The 21,204-nt window shown below is 41.5% G+C and overlaps 1 protein-coding gene across 5 annotated transcripts; it reads left to right on the top strand.

Annotated features, from left to right (window-relative positions):
- The first annotated feature begins 11,513 nt into the window (after positions 1–11,513).
- LOC308301510 (uncharacterized protein) lies at positions 11,514–18,174 on the top strand. Of its 5 annotated transcripts, none has more exons than XM_080745513.1 (9): positions 11,514–11,592; positions 12,632–12,754; positions 12,941–13,012; positions 13,262–13,315; positions 13,464–13,535; positions 13,659–13,736; positions 13,850–13,929; positions 14,078–14,349; positions 14,581–14,650. In XM_080745513.1, the coding sequence occupies exons 2-7, from the start codon at positions 12,646–12,648 to the stop codon at positions 13,864–13,866; spliced, it is 402 nt and encodes a 133-aa protein (XP_080601639.1). In that variant the 5' UTR covers positions 11,514–11,592; positions 12,632–12,645; the 3' UTR covers positions 13,867–13,929; positions 14,078–14,349; positions 14,581–14,650. The 5 variants fall into 5 exon arrangements, with proteins under 5 accessions (XP_080601639.1, XP_080601640.1, XP_080601638.1 ...); XM_080745514.1 differs by having other exon boundaries at positions 13,259–13,315; positions 13,662–13,736; XM_080745512.1 differs by having other exon boundaries at positions 13,259–13,315.
- Positions 18,175–21,204: the final 3,030 nt, after the last annotated feature.

Genomic DNA, 21,204 nt, shown 5'->3' with positions numbered 1-21,204 from the left:
TCGGCCCAAAGGTGGCGCTATAAAAGGCTGATGTGAGAAATGCAGGGCAAAGGTTTATCCTTAGCCTCTAGGGAGTGCGCTTACAAAGTTTGAAATTGATCGGTGGAGTTATAGGTAAAACCACAAATCGGCCTGTTATAGCGCCACCATGAGGCTGATTTCAAAAATTTGAAGTGGCATTTCTTCCTCGACCTAGTGGGAACGTGTGTGTGCAATTTCATGATAATTGCACTTTGCGTTTGGGATTTGAGGCATTTTGTTCAAAACGGCTCAATCCTACAAATTTTGGAAGCCAATCTTAGCCCATCAGGATGGAATATGCAAAATTGGACAGATCTGTGTCAATCACATGACTGTCGAGATACTGCCTACCGATTTGTAGGATTTTTGGACAAAATCTGTAAGAGTAGTGCACAGAAATGTGTTTTGTGAACTTCGGCCACTAGGTGGCGCTAGAAAAGGCCTATTTGAAAAATTTAAGGCAGAGGTTCTAGATTGGCAACCAGGGAATGTGTGAGCTCACTTTGGTAGCGACCGGGCCAACGGCGACTGAGATTTGGTGCACACAAACTGCGAGGACGCACGCACGCACGCACGGACGCACGGACGGACGGACGAAGGGGAAAACATACTCTCCCCCATGCCTTCGGCTGGTGGAGACAACTACTAGACAAACAGGAACACATCAGACACAAGACCATGCAGGGTCGACAAAGGACCATATGCATGAGGGAGAGCGTTCTTATACATGTACATAGTACAGTCTGATAGCAGTTGGCAAGAAAGAGTCTGTACCGCTCCGTATGCATGTTCGAGGGGAGAGGGAGCCTTCGGCAGCCTTCCTGCAGATGGTAAAGAGTGGATGGGAGGGGTTAACCAGGATGGAGTTTAGTTTGTTCCCAATCCTCCTCTCTGCAACTGACTGCAGCCCTTCCATACGAGGCCAACTACTGAGCTGGCCTTCTTTATGGTTTATCTCTGTTATCTTATCTCAGTTTTTCTTTTTGGAGCGGTGAAAACGCTCCCAATAGACAGGTATATCCGTGGGTATGTGGGTGGGTGGCTGGGTGGCTGGGTGGCTGGCTGGGTGGCTGGCTGGCTGGCCGTGTCCGTAGTCTGGCAATACCTTGAGTGGCCACACACAACACACTAGTTAAAGGAGGGGCGCTGTTTTGTGCAGGCCAGGCACACTCACCTCAGCACTCACTCACATGTGCAAGGAACACACACACACACACACACACACACACACACACACACACACACTACGCACGCACGCACACACAAACGCGCGCGCGCACCAGCACACACACACACACACACACACACACACACACACACACACACACACACACACACACACACACACACACACACACTACACAAACGCATGCACACACGGCCCGCCCCCCACACTCTCACACACACACTACACAAACGCACGCACCCCCCCCCCCCACACACACACACACACACACTACGCACGCACTCACACACACACACACACACACTACGCACGCACTCACACACACACACACACACACACACACACACACTACACTACACTACACAAACGCACGCACCCCCCCCCCCCCCCCCCCCCCCCCCCCACACACACACACACACACACACACACACTACACAAACGCATGCACACACGGCCCACCCCCCACACTCACTCCAAAAACAAGCAACACGCACACAGAGGGGAGAAGCCACGGTTGCCAGATTCTGTGAGTGAAACAAGCAAACAGGTCTATGAAAACGAGCCCAAAGGTTTCACCACTTGACCTATATTACATTCGCTATTTTCTAAAAGCATGTTGAAAGCAAGCCACATAAGCAACTATACTTCAGAAACAAGCCCAAATAAAAGCAATTCGCAACTAGAGACTTTACAGGAAAAGAAGACCAAAGTCACTTATAATGAGCAAACCTGGCAACATTGTTGACATTCCTCAGTAACGACACAGTGTTATCTTAAAGTCAACAAACACCACTGGGACCAAGCAAGCATCGACAACTCATCTTCATTATTCACTCATACACAACCACATGCAGGAGGACATTTGGACAAGGACCTTTCTCTGCAGCTACCAGAACAAAAAACTTTTTGTTTTTTACTTTTGTGCGTAAAAGCACAAAAGTATTGATATCAAAATGTACTTAAAGTACCAAAAGTAAAAGTACTCATTGTGAATGTCCCATTTCAAGTGTATACAAATATTTTTAATGGCAAATCTACAAGCTCACAATGTGAGCTATTTAAATGGCCAAATATATATAGGCTACAGCTGAAGTGGTTAATGTATGATTTGTATAAATCAAAATCTACAAACTAACTAATAACTATCAAGTTTTGTAATGAATGTAGTGGAGTAAAGTTCGGATCCGAGATTTAGTGGAGTAAAAGTATCAGTTGGGAATTACTGGTCTTTATTTTATCTTATTTTATTAATGTAGGTCCTATTTCATTTAGCATACACTTTGCACTGTTCTATGTCTGCATATACTGCACCTATTAAAGGGTTAGGGTTAACACAAGTTAAATGCTACACTTTATGAAAAATTACATTGACTCGTTGATTTTTTGTGTGACTCATAAAATGTCCCTGGGACCCATCTGAAAGACCCCTCTTGAGTCCCGGGACTCATTACATTAAAAAGCTAGCAACATCACTGTGTTATAGATCTAGGACAGAATTCATAGATTTAGAACACATAGAATCAAAAACATAGACCTGGAACTGCTCAAATTCACCGCTCCACTTCGAACCGAGGTTTGATTTTTACTAAATTAAGGCCCTACTTGAACGTGGCAGTAGATCCACAAGCTCGAAACGAAACAAGCACACACGCAAAACACACACAAAACCAGCACACAACGCCTTGTGGGTGTTGTGTGCTTGTAGATCGGCTATTTTCACTAGTTCAAATCATTTTCAAAATGATAAATACAAAACGAACGGTTTTGGACATACAAGGTTACCACCCGACAACAACGATTTGCAACTTTTAACAAAGACCATCAGATGCAGCCATTGTAGCGAGAATGTTAGACATTTTAGAAACCTGGATCCAAACTGCCCTGACCTTCCGATCAATGCACTGCTATTTGTAGCCAGCAGACACTCAGCCAATGAAGAGAACATAGGGAGCTGCTTCTGGGCTGGACTGACAATACTTGAACCACAATCATTGATTCTCTTCAACTTTAACGATTCCAAAGCTTCAGTTCAGGGTGGAGAGCAAGACATGGAGTGGATCAGGATGTTTTGAACCCTCTCAGTCGTCTCAGAGGACTTGGGCCAGGTGTTCTAAATTGTCAGAGTAAGGCACTAATGTGACAAGTCACTTTATAATCTAGTGGAACGGAGCCGTGTCCCAGGATGCTATCTGTTTAAAATGGCTGCCCAACACTGAGCTATAACTGTGGCACAATGTTGATCATACTCAAAAATCTGAGAAAGCAGTTTGGATTTGCATAATATGTAGGATTATCCAAACAAATCCCAAAGCACCCCTCCAGAGATGTTGCCAATAACGATCTGCTAAGTTGAATACAAATTTTAATGAGCAGCACCCTCTTTTGAATCCACTGAAATGCATTCTCTGTCACACTGCTTTTTAAAAATGCTGTTGTTCTCCCTTAATGGTAATAAATAGCTCTGCATATTTTAATGGGACTGTTGAGCTGAGTTTTATATTCCCTCCCGTGGCTGTAATTAGCGAGCACTAGAGAGCGCAGAACATGGTTACTTCAGAGGCGTGTTGTGTGGTTCCTCTGTTGCTGAGGAGGATGATTTACAGTTCTTTGTTATTATGGCCTCTGCTGGCTTCGCTTCCTCGCTCTGACCTGGGATTACAGCAATGTGTCTAAGTGATGGGCTCAGGTTGCAGTGCCCCAAGTGCAGATGCGAGCACACACACATCTACACTTGTCATGATGACTGACATGTTTACTGATGTAAGATAGATGACTGATGTGCTGTTCTTAAGGGTATAATAAGATAAGGGGCTGGAGGGAGGTGATCTTTCTCAGAGCCCATGTGCCCCTGCCTGTCTGTCTTCCTGTTTCACTGTTAGCTCTGGTCCATAGCGTTTGTGGAGTTAACGCTATGTTCGTCTACCTCCCTATATCCTTGGCGAATCCGAAAAGAACCGTTGTCTGGTCCAAAAAAAAAAAAAAGAAACTGTTTCGCCCCTCACCAAACCAAAGGTATCAGTGGACAGTTGAAAGCTTACCCTACTTAGTGGATGCAGCCTGGGCCCCCCACCACACACTTAAAATACATTTCTAGGGCAAAATGAAAATCTTCCCGGTTGAATACTGTTTTTACGACACATCGCCTCCAACGTCGTATAGCTGAATAACACCCAACGAGACTAATGCTCTGTTAATGCGGTGCATTTCGGTCCTCTGACCTGCGTGGCAGTAGTGAGTTGGCACCGCGATGGCGACGACAAATAGTGAAAAACTAGAAGAAATGGATGGCGACGACAAATAGTGAAAAACTAGAAGAAATGGAGTCTCCATCCCATGGAATATTTTTCATTTTGCCCTAGAAATGTATTAGGGAGAACTCCACTAAGGCTATGGACCAGAGCTATTTCACTGTGTGCATTGGCTTCTATGTGTGTGTGACTGCGTGCTCCATGGCTGTTTTCCTATATATCGTTGTCAGGTGGAAACCTTGTATGTCCAAACACTGTTCGGTTTGTATTTATCATTTTGAAAATGATTTAAAATCGTGATAATAGCTGATCTACAAGCACGGCAAAGGGTTGTAGATCAGCTTTCACTAGTTTTGTGCAACACGAAAGTCCTGTGTGATGAAGCAGGGCTTTACTTTACAAAGAAACGTACAAATGTGAAACTTGGAGATGGTTTCAATATGTTATTATATTGAAGATGGTTTCAATATGTTATTATATTGAATATTTTGCTTCCTGTTTGTCTCTTTTTTGTGTGACATCCGGCTGATTTTCACCTCTTGAAATAATTAATATAATGGCTACATGATAGAGCCCTTTCAATGCTGTGTGTTCCTAACTGACAGAAACCATTTAGAAGGACATCATCCACAATTAATAATTGTTCAAGTCATTGCCACTGCATCTCTGGCAGTGATGCTGGAATGTGCCGTCATCACACCCCGCTAAACCCGAGGCAGGAATTTTCTGGTGCTTGATAACCATTCTCCCAGTGCTGCCTGCATGCCAGACCATTCCGAAACACTTTGGGCCCTGTTTTGGCGAGAGGTACTGTGTGCAGCAGACAGACAAATTGTTGTGTTTTTCTGTTTTTGGTATTTTGTTCTTCGGGTGTGAGAGGACGAGAGGTGCATTATGGGTGTGTCATTTGCAAATCAGCCCTGCACTGCACCACCACTTTGGACCACGTATACAACTATACAGAGTCCATTGACATTTCCGCCAATTGCTATTTCTGACACACTTTAGTTGGTGGAACTAAAGTGTATAAGAACTAAAGATAGTCATACAAAATAGACATCTTTAAAATCTCCCAAAACCACTTTGTGTTGTTATGCTTGTCTGACTCTGAAGTATATAGGGTTAGGTGGTTATGTAATGTTTAAACAGACATGTGCAGTACAGTAGCCTACATGGATGGACTGTCAACAGATTTTTGCCTTTCATAGCCCAGTGTATGCAAAGGATACTCAGAGCACACCGATGGTTTAGGGTTAGCGGTTAGGGTTAACATTTCTCATGGACAGGTCACACGGTCAGTCAGGTAGTGCATGCATGGATGGACACAAAAGAATTACTGCTGCACAGTCATTTTTTGTTGTACTTATCTGTATAACGGACTCAATGCAGATGAGGAGCAGCAGATGTCTGCCTATACAGGCTTGTGCCTTAGCCATTTCACAGACATCCATCCTTAGTAGTTTATTTGGTGATAAATGAGGCTTAACTTCTTATAGGAACAGTGCCAGACGTACATCATGTGCTCGTGGCGGTCGGTTTGAGCCGAGCTGCTGCTGTAGATGCACTTCCCATGTAACATCAGTTTGCTCCTTGGGAGAAATGATGTGTCTTTTCTTCCATGACATGGTGGAAATTACCAGTACTCCTTTGCACTGAGCAGTGAGCACAGTGTACCTGCTCTTAAAGGTAATGAAAAGTGATCATTTGATTGGTCATGATTGAAACCATCTGCAAGAGACTGTCTGTCTCTTTCACTGATATTATATTCCGCCTAATCCAATCTACCTACAGCCTCTCCACAGGTTACTCAGCAATTCTCCAGTCTGGGAAATACCAAACATCTGTCATCACGCACCAAACACATCACTGCACTTCTTTTAATTACTTCCATAAACACTTTTGTATATGTATGCAATTTAGGGTATTCCTGTTAACATTTTCATTTCAGAGGTGGAACATAATTAGTTTTTATTTAAATTTACATTTCCCTTTGTTACATTTCTGTTGTGTTACTTGCTCCAGAAGCTGGGCACTCCATCTTCCACAATGGCTTGTGCTCATTACAAATGGTCAATACATGAATAATTCAGTCCCTGTCTCCATGGATGCTGATGAATGTGTTCATCACCTTTGTTCTGTTGTGGAAGATATCGGAAAGCATTAATGTGTTAATTAAAATCATTGTGCTGAGTGCAATTTTAACAATGCCTAACATGTAGTTCAAATATGATCAATTATCACCTCACAATTGTAAATGGCTCCTAACCCTGCCACTATCTAGATTTCTGTATCTGTCTATGTCCCTTTTATGCCCATATATGGAGTTCCGTGTGAGGCATGCCCAAATGTGGAGTCCAGGCTGGTCATAGGACGTCTATGATGTCATATTGATGACATCAGAGTACTCCATATGGGAATTTGCGGCTTTATTTGGATTTTTTGGGGCGATCCATTGATCTGACTGACTTTCCACTATGTGTTATTACAAGCTCACAGAGCTTAGGTAACCTCTGTGAGCTTGTAATAACACCAAATTATTTTCCAGAATATTCTCCATAATATGGAGAATATTCTCCATAATATGGAGAATATTCTGGCGCGCAGAGTGGGAAGTCATTCGGATCAATGGATTCCCCCCAAAAATCTAAAACACAGAGCACAACATCATCTGTGACACCAGCATAACAGAATAGTCTCCATACTGTATGCACATGTTACATTTGTTATGTCCATCGACCCAACGTCCACCCACAAGGACATAACCTATAGGTTATAGGATGTGTTAAAAGTGAGCACCACTGGCTCTACCTGATGCAATGCTGCTTAACTTGATTCATGTCAGCAGCAATATGTTCTGTCAATATGTGCACACTGCAAACCGTACCACTTGTACTTAGAGTGGAGGTGGAATAATTTCACCTGGTGACTGACACAAAGAGGGAGTAGACCATCAGTCCGTATATACATCAGTTTATCTGCTCCCTCGACTGCAACTGCAACACTCTGTTACTATACGGTATGGTATGGCAGATGACATTAAAGGGAAACTAGGTAACTTTAAGACTATTTTTACGTAGCTAGTGAATTAACATGAGGTCTTTTGTGGATGCGAGCAGACCACAAAAGCACAAGCTGTGCACTGTCGTGCACAAGGGACACACATGCGCCCACGTTAACTTTGGGGGGTCCCCAATTAAAATATGATTATTTTGGGGGCGTCCCCTGTTCAAATATTTTGGGGGGTGCCCAGTTCAATTATGATTATTTTGGGCGGTCGCGGTCTGAAAACGCTGAGAACCACTGTGGTGTGGTACCGGAGCATTTGGTCCCCAACAAACGCGTTCAGTGAGACATCCACTCTCATGCACGCAGGCAGTTACCATATTTCACTTTACAAGCAAACAACCCCAAATCAGAGTTCTAAAAGCCCAGATGATTGTTTAGTTTTTGTTGTTGTTGCATTTCTACAGTGTTTGTTGCTCTTTTTACATTGTTTAGTGTTTAGTGGTCCTGTGGTAAACCAAGCTTGTATCTGTTGCCAAGCAGTGCGGTCATTTCTGACTGACAGGGATTTGTGAGAGAGCCCTTCTGGCCTTGAGCTAATCCTCTCTTTCCCTATCTGTCACTCTCTCTCCATCGCTCTTTTGTTTCTCTCCCTAGCTCTCTCTCTCTCTGTGTGTCACGCTCACTTTCTCCCTCTCTTCTTCAGTTAGCGAGTCAGTCGCTAACTGCAGTTTGACCGTGGACACCCACACGCACACACTCACACACTCACACAGTATACACATACACATACACATACACATACTGTACACACGGACAGTAGCAACATGTCAATATCTTTTTACATATGGGGGAGAGAAACACAGATGTACAGTATCGCGCACGCACGCACGCACGCACGCGCGCACACACACAAACAGGGGTTAAAATACAACTTCCAAGCCGGCCTTCGGCCTGGCAGGGTACATGACAGGGATATGACAAGTCGAGTAGTTACTGTATACTCCGGAGGTCCACTGAGGGAACAATGGATTATCTGGCACCATCTCCACTCCTAACCCTCTCCATGGAAAGGCCAACACGTCTATCTGGAGATCAGTTAATAACGCTGCTCTCCTCTGATCTCCCTCCATCTCTTGGTTTGTTTCAATTACATTTCCTCTGATTGACCTGGGATTTCTAAAGGGTCTCTCTTGCTTCTCATCCAGACCAACAAGTCACTCACAGTTGACTGAGATTAGCCGTGACCTCTGATCTCCTGCAGGAGGCAGAGAGGCTGTAGCTGAAACAGTCTCTCTCTTAACTCATCTGGTGCCGGGCCACTTGGGGGCACCAAAGTCTGTTGAGTGGCCAGGGTTATGGGGTTATATTTAGGACAATTCAAATTCGTATTCGTACTTTGCCTTTTTTTTACTCGTAAACATTTTTACCAAAAAAACTATACGTAAACAAATTAATTGGAAAAAAATATCCGTAAAAAAAAAAAAAGTATGAATGTTTTTGGGGAAGCTGCAGTGATTATAATGCCAAAACAAAAAAACAAGACAAAATACGAATATTTTCTTACTGATTTACGAGTTGTTTTGTTGGTTACTTCATCACGAATGCTTTCATCATCTCACGCACACGAATCTGTATGACGCACACGAATGCATGCATGGAATGAATACGGCCAATAATCACGTGATCGGCAGAGAGCCAATGGGGGTGCGGCCTTTCCACTAGCCAATCATAATTCTCCATTGTTGGCAGCGGTTGCCATGTCTGGTAAAAGTGAGTAATCTCTGCTTTCTGTTGTTTATGGGAAACGTATGTAACTATGCTACAGTCTTCACAGCAGAGCCGACAGAGAAAGGTAAGATAACGTCGCTATTATTATCATAAAATACAGCAATCTATCTAATAAAACGTTTGTTAAATGTGCTTAGCAGTAGTGTCTTTTAGGGTTTAGTCCGGGGTCTTTATTTGATGTAAAGAAAGTTTAATATTAACGCTAGCCTCATTAGCATCTTAGCTCCGTCTATAATAGGCTACTACATCATCAGGGAGTTCCAGGGGGTCCCCAGCTAAATTATAGTTAGGAACCAAATGGACCCTTAGGGGTATGTAACTGTACAAATCATTTGGTTCCATGTGTACACTCTGAGTTATGCTAACGTATGATTTTACAATATAAGTTGGGGTCTCAGAGATACAAATGCTATTAAATGGGGGGTCAGTAGCCTAATGGATGTCAAACTGGGGGTCCTTGAAATTAAAATGGTTGGGAATCACTGCTAGAGCCGTAAAAATGTTCTCTTATGGGGTCACTGGCCTAAATGGGGGTCAGTGGGAATGTGGGATAATACAAGTCAATTCTTATTACCTCTTATTAATTTGGTGATTATCAAACGAGTATATGGGGACCAAACAATCTGTACAAATAGAGTAAAAATCCTCAATGTTAATTTCAATCTGAGTGTAGACCTTTACAGGTTCATTTGGTTAAATGTATTCTTTAATTAAAGTAAAAATAGTCTACACAGTACATGTTATAAACAACTTTACTTTTGACTAAGTCCAGTTTCATTAACATTGTAAAATGATAGCTATAGTAACAGTACATATCTGTTCTTACCATACATAAAAATACATTTAATAATATACATAGTCTTGTCTTGGGTACATTTATTTTTCTTTCAGGAACTGTGATGACATGGACCACATCAGCCGATCAGGGTTCCGATGGCAGGATGTAGCAGCAATCAGATTTGAGAATTCAACCTCTTGAAAGAGCTCCAAGAAGGAACAACAAACTTTCTGTGGTCCTTCGTGGTGAGGGAGGTTGACGACTGTTTGGTTCAGGAAAACTCACACCCCTGTACTTTATTGGGAAGGAAACTATTGATTCTATTCACAACACACATTTGTCTTTGCCTATTCTATAGCTACACCTACATTATTCAGAACCTTATTCAATTTAATTTACAATATGCAAACAAAATCCGCCCAAAATACAATACTCTACATTCTATTGTTTTCCTAAATAAAAGGCCAATTGCATGTGAAATGATATTGCTTGTATTGTCTGAATACATTTGAATAAAGCTGATACAAGACTACATTCTATTGTTTTCCTAAATAAAAGGCTAATTGCCTGTGAAATGATATTGCCTGTATTGTCTGAATGCATTTGAATAAAGCTGATATAATTCACAAGACGTAAACATGTCATGATTCATGTGTTTTAATCGAAAAAGATGAACATGGTTAGTAGTACAGAATATCGTCGCTGTCCAATGAAAACCACGTAAATCCATTATTATGGATTTTTACTTTTCATCATAGTTGGATTACATTCACTCTCCTCTCTCTGCTAGTATCAGCTGGTGTGTAAATGGCCAATGGAAAGTTGTTTTATTGACCAAGCTATTTAACACGCATCACCATTGGATGTTTGACATGTCCCTCAAACCGCGTATGTAATGGGCGGGGAGATACGCTGAAACAGTAATCACCATTGGATGTGGGACCTGTCCATCACACCGCGTATCCAACAGCCAACGGAGATACGCTCCGAAACGACATCACCATTGGATGTTCAACCTGTCCATCACACTACGCGTATCTAACCGCGGGAGAAGAAGGACTGGAGGAGGGCATCACTCGTCTGAGAATAGGACACTCAGGTCTTAATGACTCGCTGTATAGAATAGGGAAACACCCTACAGGAAAATGCATAGAATGCATGAGTGAGCAAGAAACAGTAGAACATGTACTTCTGCATTGTAGTAAATACAGCAGTGAGCGGAATGATTTATATCAGGCATTGGAAAAGATCAAGCATCGTGACTTTACACTGTCGGGTCTCTTAGGAAAAGGGAAAGTATATCGCCTTGTTATCAAGTTCATAAGAGCAACGCAGCTAGTTAATAGAATATAGATAGAGTTTTTTCCTTTTTGTTTATTGGTTTGCTGTACAAGCTCTAGTCCCACTATACAGTCCAGTTGGTGGCGGTAATGCACCCTCCAAGGGTTGCCAACTGCCATAAAACTCGAAAGAAGAAGAAGAAGAAGAAGACTGGAGGAGGGGAATGATTCAGAGCAACAAACTTTTTCTTCACTAAACGACACGGAATTCGACATTATTACAAGGTAAAGTATCACCAAATGTCTTGTTGAGAACTGTATGCTTAGGTTATACCAACGATCATGTTCACGATTGTGCTTGGCGTCGTGTGAATTGTTATTATTCAAGGAAAGTATTGTTCTCTGATGTTTGTGTTGTCTGTTTGTTCTCTGAACAAGCAGCGTCGTACACTGATTTTGCTTCAAACATGGTTCGCCTCCGTCAACCCACCGCAACTGGCGTTATCGATCAAATAATTTGCCATGTGGTTTTCCATTTACCTTTACCTTATACCTTACATTAAGCTGCCAGCACAACAACTTCTATGGAGTGTCCATGGAACCAAATGGACCCTTTACGGGTCCATAAAGGGTCCATTTGGTTCCATCTGGACACAAACGTACCATTACATTAAGCTGCCAGCACAACAACTTCTATGGAGTGTCCATGGAACCAAATGGACCCTTTACGGGTCCATAAAGGGTCCATTTGGTTCCATCTGGACAAAAACGTACCATTACGTGTGGTAAAAGTACTCAAATGTTTTTACTTTAAGTACAAATATCAATAATGTAATGTAGAAATACTCTGTTACAAGTAAAAGTCTGGAATTCAAAATGTACTTGATAAAATGGCTAAAGTGTTGGCATCAAAATGTACTTAGTGCCAAAAGTAAAAGTACTCTATGCAGAATGTCCCATTTCAAATATTTTGAAAATGGCAGATCTACATGCTCACAATGTGTCGCACTGTGAGCTTGCATTGGAGTAAAAGTACTCCAAAGGCACTCAGCTTGTTGTGTATTAAAGTACAATAATTTTGATCTGTGATATAGAGGAGTACAAGTATTGGAAATTGGAAATAATTCAGCTTGTAGTGGAGTAAAAGTAAAATATTTGGATCTGAGATATAGTGGATTAAAAGTATTGGAAATTGATAATACTCTAGTCAAGTACAAATACCTCAATATTGTACTCAAGTACAGTACTTAAGAAAATGTACTTAATTACTTTACACCATTGTGTTACCCTTGATTTTAACCCTGTATTCTCCTTTTATTTTCAGTATAACATTTCAGGATGATGTATTCTATGGAGGAGCTGTGTGCTTTGGTTAGCGTCAAGTATGTCAGGGGCAGACATGACGAGGCAGAGACTGTACTAGAGAGCAGTGAAAGCAGCGAAGAAGGTTTGTGCGATAAAAAAAAATAGAAAGAAAAATAGGAATAAGTCAGCTCAGTTTAATGATGTGTGTAGTGATTCTGGCTGTGGTGCAACTTGTGTGATTAATTTGGAAATCAAAGTGTTTTAATCATGAATTACAATAATTAGCTGCTGTATTCAGTGTTCTAATGATAATCTGTATCTTTCCAAGATGCACTTGATTGTGACCAAGTTGATGCTGCCAGTGCTGGGTCAGCTGTTTTGATTCAATCTGGGAGTGAAGGTATGTGGTGTGTTATGAATTATAGTGCATAGAAACACATATGTGTGGTTTTGTATTGTACCTGCTGTCCTAGTTACAAATCCCTAAACATGCACTAAGTAGGCTACCCATTTTGAATTGTTGCTGTACTAGTTTCAAACATAGTATTATTACCTTAACACAAATTGTTAATCAGTATCTGCTGTAGTATCACAATCTTAAAAAGTAGCCATTTCATTAATTCGTGTGACCTTTTTACCCTTTCAGCAGGAGAAGCAGCAGGAGAAGCAGTTGTGGAGGACTCATCAATTGAGGAGATTGAAGGTTTGTCTTTGTCGCACGCACACACACCCACTGAGAGAGAAGTAAGGTTTGTGGTAAAACAGATTAAGGGCAAAGGATGCAACATCTTGGCAATGTAATTTCTACTTTGCATTCACTGTACATTGTGTTCCTCTTATGTTTTTACCAGATGAGCTTGATTCATCATGGAACCTTAAATTAGAGTTGGATAATCCTGGTGCTGCTGAATCTGGATATGAAGGTAATATTAATAGCTGTATAGAGTCTTTCATACAAAAACATGACGCACACATGTGACACTTTGCATTATTGTCAATGCTGCATGTTTTCTATTTGACATTCAGTCTCTTCTCTTTTTCTGCAGCAGAAGTTGTTGCGCCTCACTCAAATGAGGGAGGCGAAGAAGGAATTGAGGATGACTACTTAAGTGGGGAAGAAGAAGGTTGGTGTAAAACTAACAAGTGCCAGGGAACCGAGGCTATTGGCCAGAGCAAAGCCTGACACTGAATTGCAGGTGTGTTAACATTGCATTCATTTTGTTTCTTTCTTTCCCAGATCCACTCGACCACTAACCCTAACATCTAAACGTGACCAACATGGTGATTCTTCTGGTGCTGCTGAATCTGGATATGAAGGTATTATTAATAATCACTGTAATAAACACAAATAGTGACTGCTGAATGTTGCATTTTCATTTTTTTCCTTCAGAATCATACTGTACATGACCAGAAAGCGCCTCACACTTAATGTGAGAACATCTCATATTTCTTTTCTGTTCTTTAGGTGCAGACAGAGTTGAGCCGGACTCAAATGTGGAGGATGAAGATTCTGAAGGAGTTGAGGATGACGACACAAGTGGGGACGAAGAAGGTTTGTGTACAACCAGGCTTAAGTCAGCCAGAGCAAAGAATGCAAAGTCCTAGCAACACTGAATTATGTCAACGTGTGCATTCTGTTTGTTCCTCTTTCTTTCCCAGATCCGCTTGATCGAAACTGGACACCTGAACGTGACCAACATGGTGATTCTCCTGGTGAATCGGAATCTGGAAATGAAGGTGTTGTTGTCATTATTAATATGGACACATTGATGCACATGTGTGTAATGTAGTATCTTGCATGGTGCATGTTTGCTATTTAACTCTTTTCTTTCAACTACACATCCATACAGTACACATGTACATACCCACACAGATGTGCACGCAAGGGGCTGCACAGATACACACAGAGAGACTCGCACACTAATGGTCTGAATGACAAATTTTCTCTCTTTTTGTGACACAATATAGGACTTGAGGTGGAAGAAGACTCCTCAGGTGTTGATGCTGGTCTCTGTAGGAAGAGGAGAAATCCAGAGGGCTGGAAGAACAACATCCAGAAGAGGCGTAGAATGATAGGCCAGTCATATCTGGCCTAGGAAGAATAGAGAGTCAGTGTTAAAGGAGGGAAGAAAAATGGGTGTGTCATGTCAGTCTGCAGCCGGCCACAGGTCCAGTAAACTGCACTGCAGAGAAGTGGAAGAGTCGAAGCGAGAAGAGATCTTCAAGTACTTCTGGGAGAAATTAGACTGGCGTGAGAGGAAGATTTATGTTGCATCATTGGTAGAGGTGAGCAGTGTAAAGCGACGGAGGACAGGAGCAGAGAAATCCAGGAGGTCGGCATCCATTTTCTGTCACCTTGTCGTAGATGGCAGGAGACTCGGAGTGTGCCAACGCATGTTCCTGTCAACCCTAGGCTTGAAGCAGTGGTCTTTTTTGAAGTGGGTAGGAAGAAGAGGGAAAAGCCCTACTGAGGAAGATAAGCAGAAGCGGGTGAGGGTAAGGAAAGAGGAGTCTGACTTCTTGAAGACCTTCCTTCTGGACCTTCCAAAAGTTCCCTCGCACTACTGCCGGTCCTCGTCCTCTAAGATGTTAGCCTGCTTCCAGACCAGAGACCCCGCCCACTCTCAGAGTGAGCTGAGTCTGAGATCAGGCTACTAAGATGTACCTGGAGCCTGTGTTCAAGTCCATCAATCACCTCCATGCAGAGTATATCCGTTCCAGTGCAGACCATGGCATCCAGGCGCTGTCAAGGCAAGTGTTCACCAGAATGTTTAATGTTTGAATTACTCTCTTTTTCACCCGAAGAAAGACCAGTGTGATACCTGCTGTGCGTTCAAGGCTGGGAACATTGAGGCTGCCACATGGAAGGAGCACTGCAACAAAAAGGACACTGCACAAGCCATGAAGCAGAAGGACAAAGACGAGGCAGGTGAGAAGACCTTGGTGACATGCATGGATCTTCAGGGGCTCCTGCTCTGCTCCAAGCTACAGGCCTCATCCCTCTATTTCAAGACCAAGCTCTGTGTCCATAACTTTACCATGTATGACATGACTTCACATGATGCATCAAATTACTTATGGCACGAGGGTGAAGCTGGTCTCTCTGCCAACGAGTTTGCTTCGTGCATCGTGCACTTCCTCGAAGAACATCCCTCTTATGATGAGTACATCCTGTGCACAGTGTGATTGAGAGAAGACTGAGGAACAGAGACATCTGCGTTCCAGCTGAGTATGTCGTTGCCATCCGGGAAGCCCGTACCAATCCCAGGCCATACCAAGTGAAGTATGTAGACCACACTTTCTTCAAAAACTTCAGCCAGGTGAACCTCTGCAAAGCCATCTGCCCGGGAAAGGTCACTGGGGATCCCACCGTGCATGACCTCCGAGCAATCAGGTATTTGAATACATAATAATGACATAGCTGCGGAAACCAAAACAAACATTATTTAATGAGTATTAAAACCTGACTTTTCTCCCCTGTCACTGTCCTTGTATTCATCCTAGGTACAACGTTGATGGCAGTATGGAGTACAAGATCGACCACTCAGACGCCTGGAAGCCCTACGAGTCCCCATCACTGAGGAAGAAGAGCAACATCACCACAGTGTCCCCACTCTACACTTGCCGCCGCACCATTAAAGCGATGAACTTCAAACATCTGCAAGAAATGAAGCAGGTGTTGCCCAGTGATTTCCATGGCTTCTACAACGCCCTCCGCCATGAGCACGAGGAGTGATGGTTTCTCTGTTTTTCTCTCTCTCCGTCTGACATCACCACATAGAATCGCAAACTTGACTGAATGGACACCTTTACAAGATTTCATATTTAGATTGTAATTAGAGAAAAGACAAGATGAGTGTTAAAATGTGTTAATTTTCTTCTATAATTTTAGCGATTTTGATTACATTGCTTTCAGTGCTTGGGGACATGTGTACAATGGCTAAATATGTATTTTTAGATACAATAAGTCCATTCAAAAAGAGGCACCACAATCTTTCATGGGCAGATGTTACTTATGGGGGCTAGTAGTGTCACTGTAAATTGTAATAAAATAAATTGCCAGCTTATTGTGTCTAAAAGGACACATTTAGGCACTTGCACACATGCACTGAAATAAAGTATTTAAAATCGCTAAAACAATAGAACTAAATGAAAACATTTAACTCTCCCATCTTTGCTTTTCCCTAATTACAATCTAAAATTATGAAACCTTGTATGATATTCTTGCTCTGGGGTGGCATCGTTACCAAAGTTCCTAATTCCCATTGGGTTCATGTTCCTCCCTGCTTGGACAGGTGTTATGTCGACAAGTGTTCTGCTCAAAGTGTCCTTCTCCCTCGTACAGTCTTCACTACCTGGAATCCAGCACACAGTGGTTAATGTGTTTCATGTGTGCTCTGTTACTGTTTGAAAATAGTTTAGGTGCTTATTTGTATTCTTATTTATTTGCCCATTTCTAATATAATTACAGCAGAATGCACTTTTGAGATGTTGAAATTTGACACAGTAGGGACATCTATCTTCATTGTTGAGGTCAACTTAGCCAATGAGTCTAGCCTTAGTAGGTTGAAGAGCGTTGTAGAGCTGAACAGACACTTAACCTATGGTCCTTCCATTTTCAGTTCTATGTAATGCCCTTTCCAGGCACTGTATTACTGTTACAACACCTACATTAGAAATACTGAAACCCTCCTCCAAACATCCTTTACATCTCTAAACAATCACATCGATAATTTTGTACAATTAATTCTGCAAGTTCTATTATAATTAGTTTTCATGTAGAAAGAAACTAACAAATAAGATTCAGCAATTGAACACATCATTGAAACGGGGACTCAGCAGGAAAATCTGTTTGATTAACTTGGTTGCCACACACTGTGGAGCCACTGTCTAATAAAATATAATTCTGTGCAGTTGTATTTGACTATTGTAGCATTTTTTCCTTCCAGCCTAAAGTTGATCTTGGTCATCACTGTCTGCTAACATCAATGTGAAATAACCTATTGTACATGAACACTTATTTAGCTTGGTTATAACATCAGAGGGTCTGCTGGTAAGTAAATAAATTACATTAGGAATTGATTGCATTCTTTATTAGCAAAATGTTCATTAATCCAGGTTGTACAGTCAAAGTTGTACTGTAATCTGTTATGAAACACTGTTCATCATAGTAACTAGTTTGTTTTGGCCAAATGGTCTGTTTTTGTAATCATCCATTTCACATTTCATGGATGCTATGTACATTAAATGACAGAATAATAAAATACATTAGGCTATTGTGCACATTGTATCATCAATCATAAGAAAAAAATAAGAAACAATAAATATTGTATTTACAGTAAAAAGGTCAGGGCCGGAGGTAAGGTTAATTGTCTAGTTTTGATTTGCAGCATCTGTAAGTGACCTTTATCAGTGCTTTTATCGTGTGTATTAATAATATATGCATTTCTATTTTATTTAATGTATAAAAATGATTGATTAGTCAATTTAGTCAATAGTTTAAAAACAAATATCGTGTGGATATAGGTATATTATGTGAGGAACATAAACAACAGATTACTCACTTTTACCAGACATGGCAACTGCTGCCAAGAATGGAGAATTATGATTGGCTAGTGGAAAGGCCGCACCCCCATTGGCTCTCTGCCGATCACGTGATTATTGGCCGGTTCATTCGTGTGCGTGAGCGTTTCATTCGTGTGCGTGAGATGATGAAAGCATTCGTGATGAAGTAAACCAACAAAACAACTCGTAAATCAGTAAGAAAATATTCGTATTTTGTCTTGTTTTTTTGTTTTGGCATTATAATCACTGCAGCTTCCCCAAAAACATTCATACTTTTTTTTTTTTTACGGATATTTTTTTCCAATTAATTTGTTTACGTATAGTTTTTTTGGTAAAAATGTTTACGAGTAAAAAAAAGGCAAAGTACGAATACGAATTTGAATTGGCCTTAATTTAACCCCATACAGGGTCCCTCTCATAGACGAGCGTAGCAACATACAGGGACTCACGTAGCAGTGACGTGCGTGTTCACGTTTGTGCATGTGATGAAAAAGACCCGGATGAAAATGGCTACAAGATTGCTATAGGCTAACACTCATTTAGAAGATCGATTTTCGGCGATTTAGCCGTAAATAAAACTTTTCCGCTTCCATAAGAACACAGTTCAGAGAAAATGAGCTTCAAAGATGTGAGTTTGTATTGGATTCGGCGGCGCGATGGGGCGGCGTTACCCTCTCGCGGGCCGATGTAAACAGAATCGTGGCCCCAGGCCTGGATGGAAATTTAGACCGGGGCTTCGTTGAGGCCTCCGATTAATTAATTCATTTTATTAAAAAAGCCGGACTAGATCGGGATCGGCACCCCGGAATACGTCGCGCCGCCGACAGTATAGATTGAGTTTTTTTGGGTGGGCTCTAAACTTTATTCTAAACCATTTTCAATGGAATCAATCGTCGGACCATCTAGACTCGGTCGTTGGAAAGCGTAGGACGAGCCAGGACCACCCACATCTCTACAAGCAGCTCAGGGTAAGTAAAATAGCAAAAAAAATATTGTATTGTATTGAAAAAAAGCCGAACTTGTTCGGGATAGGCACAAGAAGGGTTAAAAGTACTCTACTCTACTAAAAAGAGGTTGCGCAAGGGACTACTATGTAAAAGAGATTAAAACTGCTTAAATGAACCCGCTAATTAAGATAATGGTACAGGTCTACAATAATACAAAATGTAGAGTAATCTCAGCTCTTTATCAGGGACTGATGACAAGTAAGAAGACCTCTACCTTATTATGTCAAAGAGAAATGGGAAGCAGGACTTGGGGAGCAGATTGCCGAGAAGGACTGGTATAATATCTGTAAGACACAAGCTCTAGAGTGTGAAGGGAATTTTGCTGGAAGAACAATATTAGATATTTCATAACACCAAAGATCAGAGGAAAAGTCACAGCAGAGAAACAACATTGCTGGAGATTGTGTGGATACATGGATGCTGACCACAAACATATATTTTGGAATTGTCCAACAAAATCCAACAAAATGACACCACAAACATTTAATATGGACTAAAATGTGACATTTAAACTGTTGTAATTGAATTTTTGACAAACTGCGAATAAAAATTAAGTAAAAAAATATATATATATATACGTTGCGCATCAACAATGGCTTTTCTCAGTAGAGTGCTAGACCCAAAATCCAGTAGGCCTATACATATCAAAAATAGGAACTGAAAAAATAAATGAAAAAAAAAAGAAAAAAGAAAAAAAGAAATAGCATGTCACATTTCAAATCAATAGAGGACAAAGTACTCACATTTCTACCTTTTTATTGGCACACACCAATAAACGAACGCTCACGAATTTCGGCTAAGAGCCTTCATCAGAGTATTGTACAGCAGGGAATGTTAGAGAGGCAGGGGCTGAGATTTGCGAAAGGGCGTTTGGTGAAAATGTTGAAAATGGCAGACCTCCAAGCTCACAACACGTCGCAGCGTGAAGCGTTGTGAGCTTGGAGGTCGGCTATTTTCGGTACTTGATACAACACTGAACTAAGCATAATCAAGTCAATACTGGAGAGAGGGCAATTGTTTCAACATAAAATGCTGCATTCAAGTTCAGGAGAGTTTGGACAAGGCAATTCTCTTGAATGCTGCCTTCAGGTATGGCATGGAAAGGAGGCATTTGCGTTTCTTTCACCATAGTGAAAACTGCATTCATGGTCTGGAGAGGGCACTTTTTACAGACAGGTAAAAGGCCCCTTTGATGTCTATTTGTGCACGTGCCTGTTGTACAGTACTTCTACTTGATTACGTTAGGTTATTACGTTCATTACCGCACCAGAAATAAGCACTAAGTACACTATGTTTTCCTTGCCTGTAATTTGCTGGGCTGGAATGGGTTCTTGGCAGCAAATATCAGCTTTGAACTAATCTTTCTTGTGTCCAGATTCTAGAAATGAAACAAGTACCATCACAACAAGTACCATCACACTAAAACTGTAGTTAAGTAAGTTCTGGTCAGGAGGGACGTCGTGTGACCTAGGTTTAGTTATTAGTAGCAACGCATGACTCACTCCTGAGCACCTCTGGGGATAATGTGTAAATACATGCACTCTCTTTTAATTCCTCTCCCCGTCTCTCTCACACTCTCTCTCTACATCATACACAATGCATGCAGGCTGTTCTCTTGGCTCAACAGCACTGAGGTGTCTCTCCTCTTTGTGCATAACAGACATGGTTGCCAAAGTGTTCCCATAGAAACGTGCGGCAGCTACATCAATCAGTGCAGTATTGCTGGTATTTAGATTTGTTGAGCATATCATTATGCTTCTTTTTAATCCTGCCTATTAGACAATTATTATTAAAGTTTCCAAATAATTGTAATGGAGTATGTACCTCTGAGATGTCTTCTTCTTTTGTGTAAAAATACGTCATTGGCACTCTAAGAGTAATCTTTTTTTGCAAATGCTTCCTTTAGTACACAAAGTGCAGAACTTCTTATCACCTGACAGGGGGAGTTTACCCGGTAGGACGTACCGCATGGAAGGAACACGTTATTCCATTCCAACCAGTTCCTTTCCCCTCCATCAGG

The sequence above is a fragment of the Nannobrachium achirus genome, assembly GCF_963921795.1.
Source record: "Nannobrachium achirus genome assembly, chromosome: 17".
NCBI classification, from domain to species: Eukaryota; Metazoa; Chordata; class Actinopteri; order Myctophiformes; family Myctophidae; genus Nannobrachium; species Nannobrachium achirus.
This window is presented reverse-complemented; position numbering and strand designations above follow the sequence as displayed.

What these genes read in the sequence shown, in the direction of transcription:
- LOC308301510 (XM_080745511.1), top strand. Translation starts at nt 12,646, where the DNA reads ATGATGTATTCTATGGAGGAGCTGTGTGCTTTGGTTAGCGTCAAGTAT. An exon ending in CAGTGAAAGCAGCGAAGAAG is followed by an intron (nt 12,755 to 12,940) that starts GTTTGTGCGATA and finishes TATCTTTCCAAG; the next exon opens with ATGCACTTGATTGTGACCAA. An exon ending in CACAAGTGGGGACGAAGAAG is followed by an intron (nt 14,165 to 14,271) that starts GTTTGTGTACAA and finishes TTTCTTTCCCAG; the next exon opens with ATCCGCTTGATCGAAACTGG.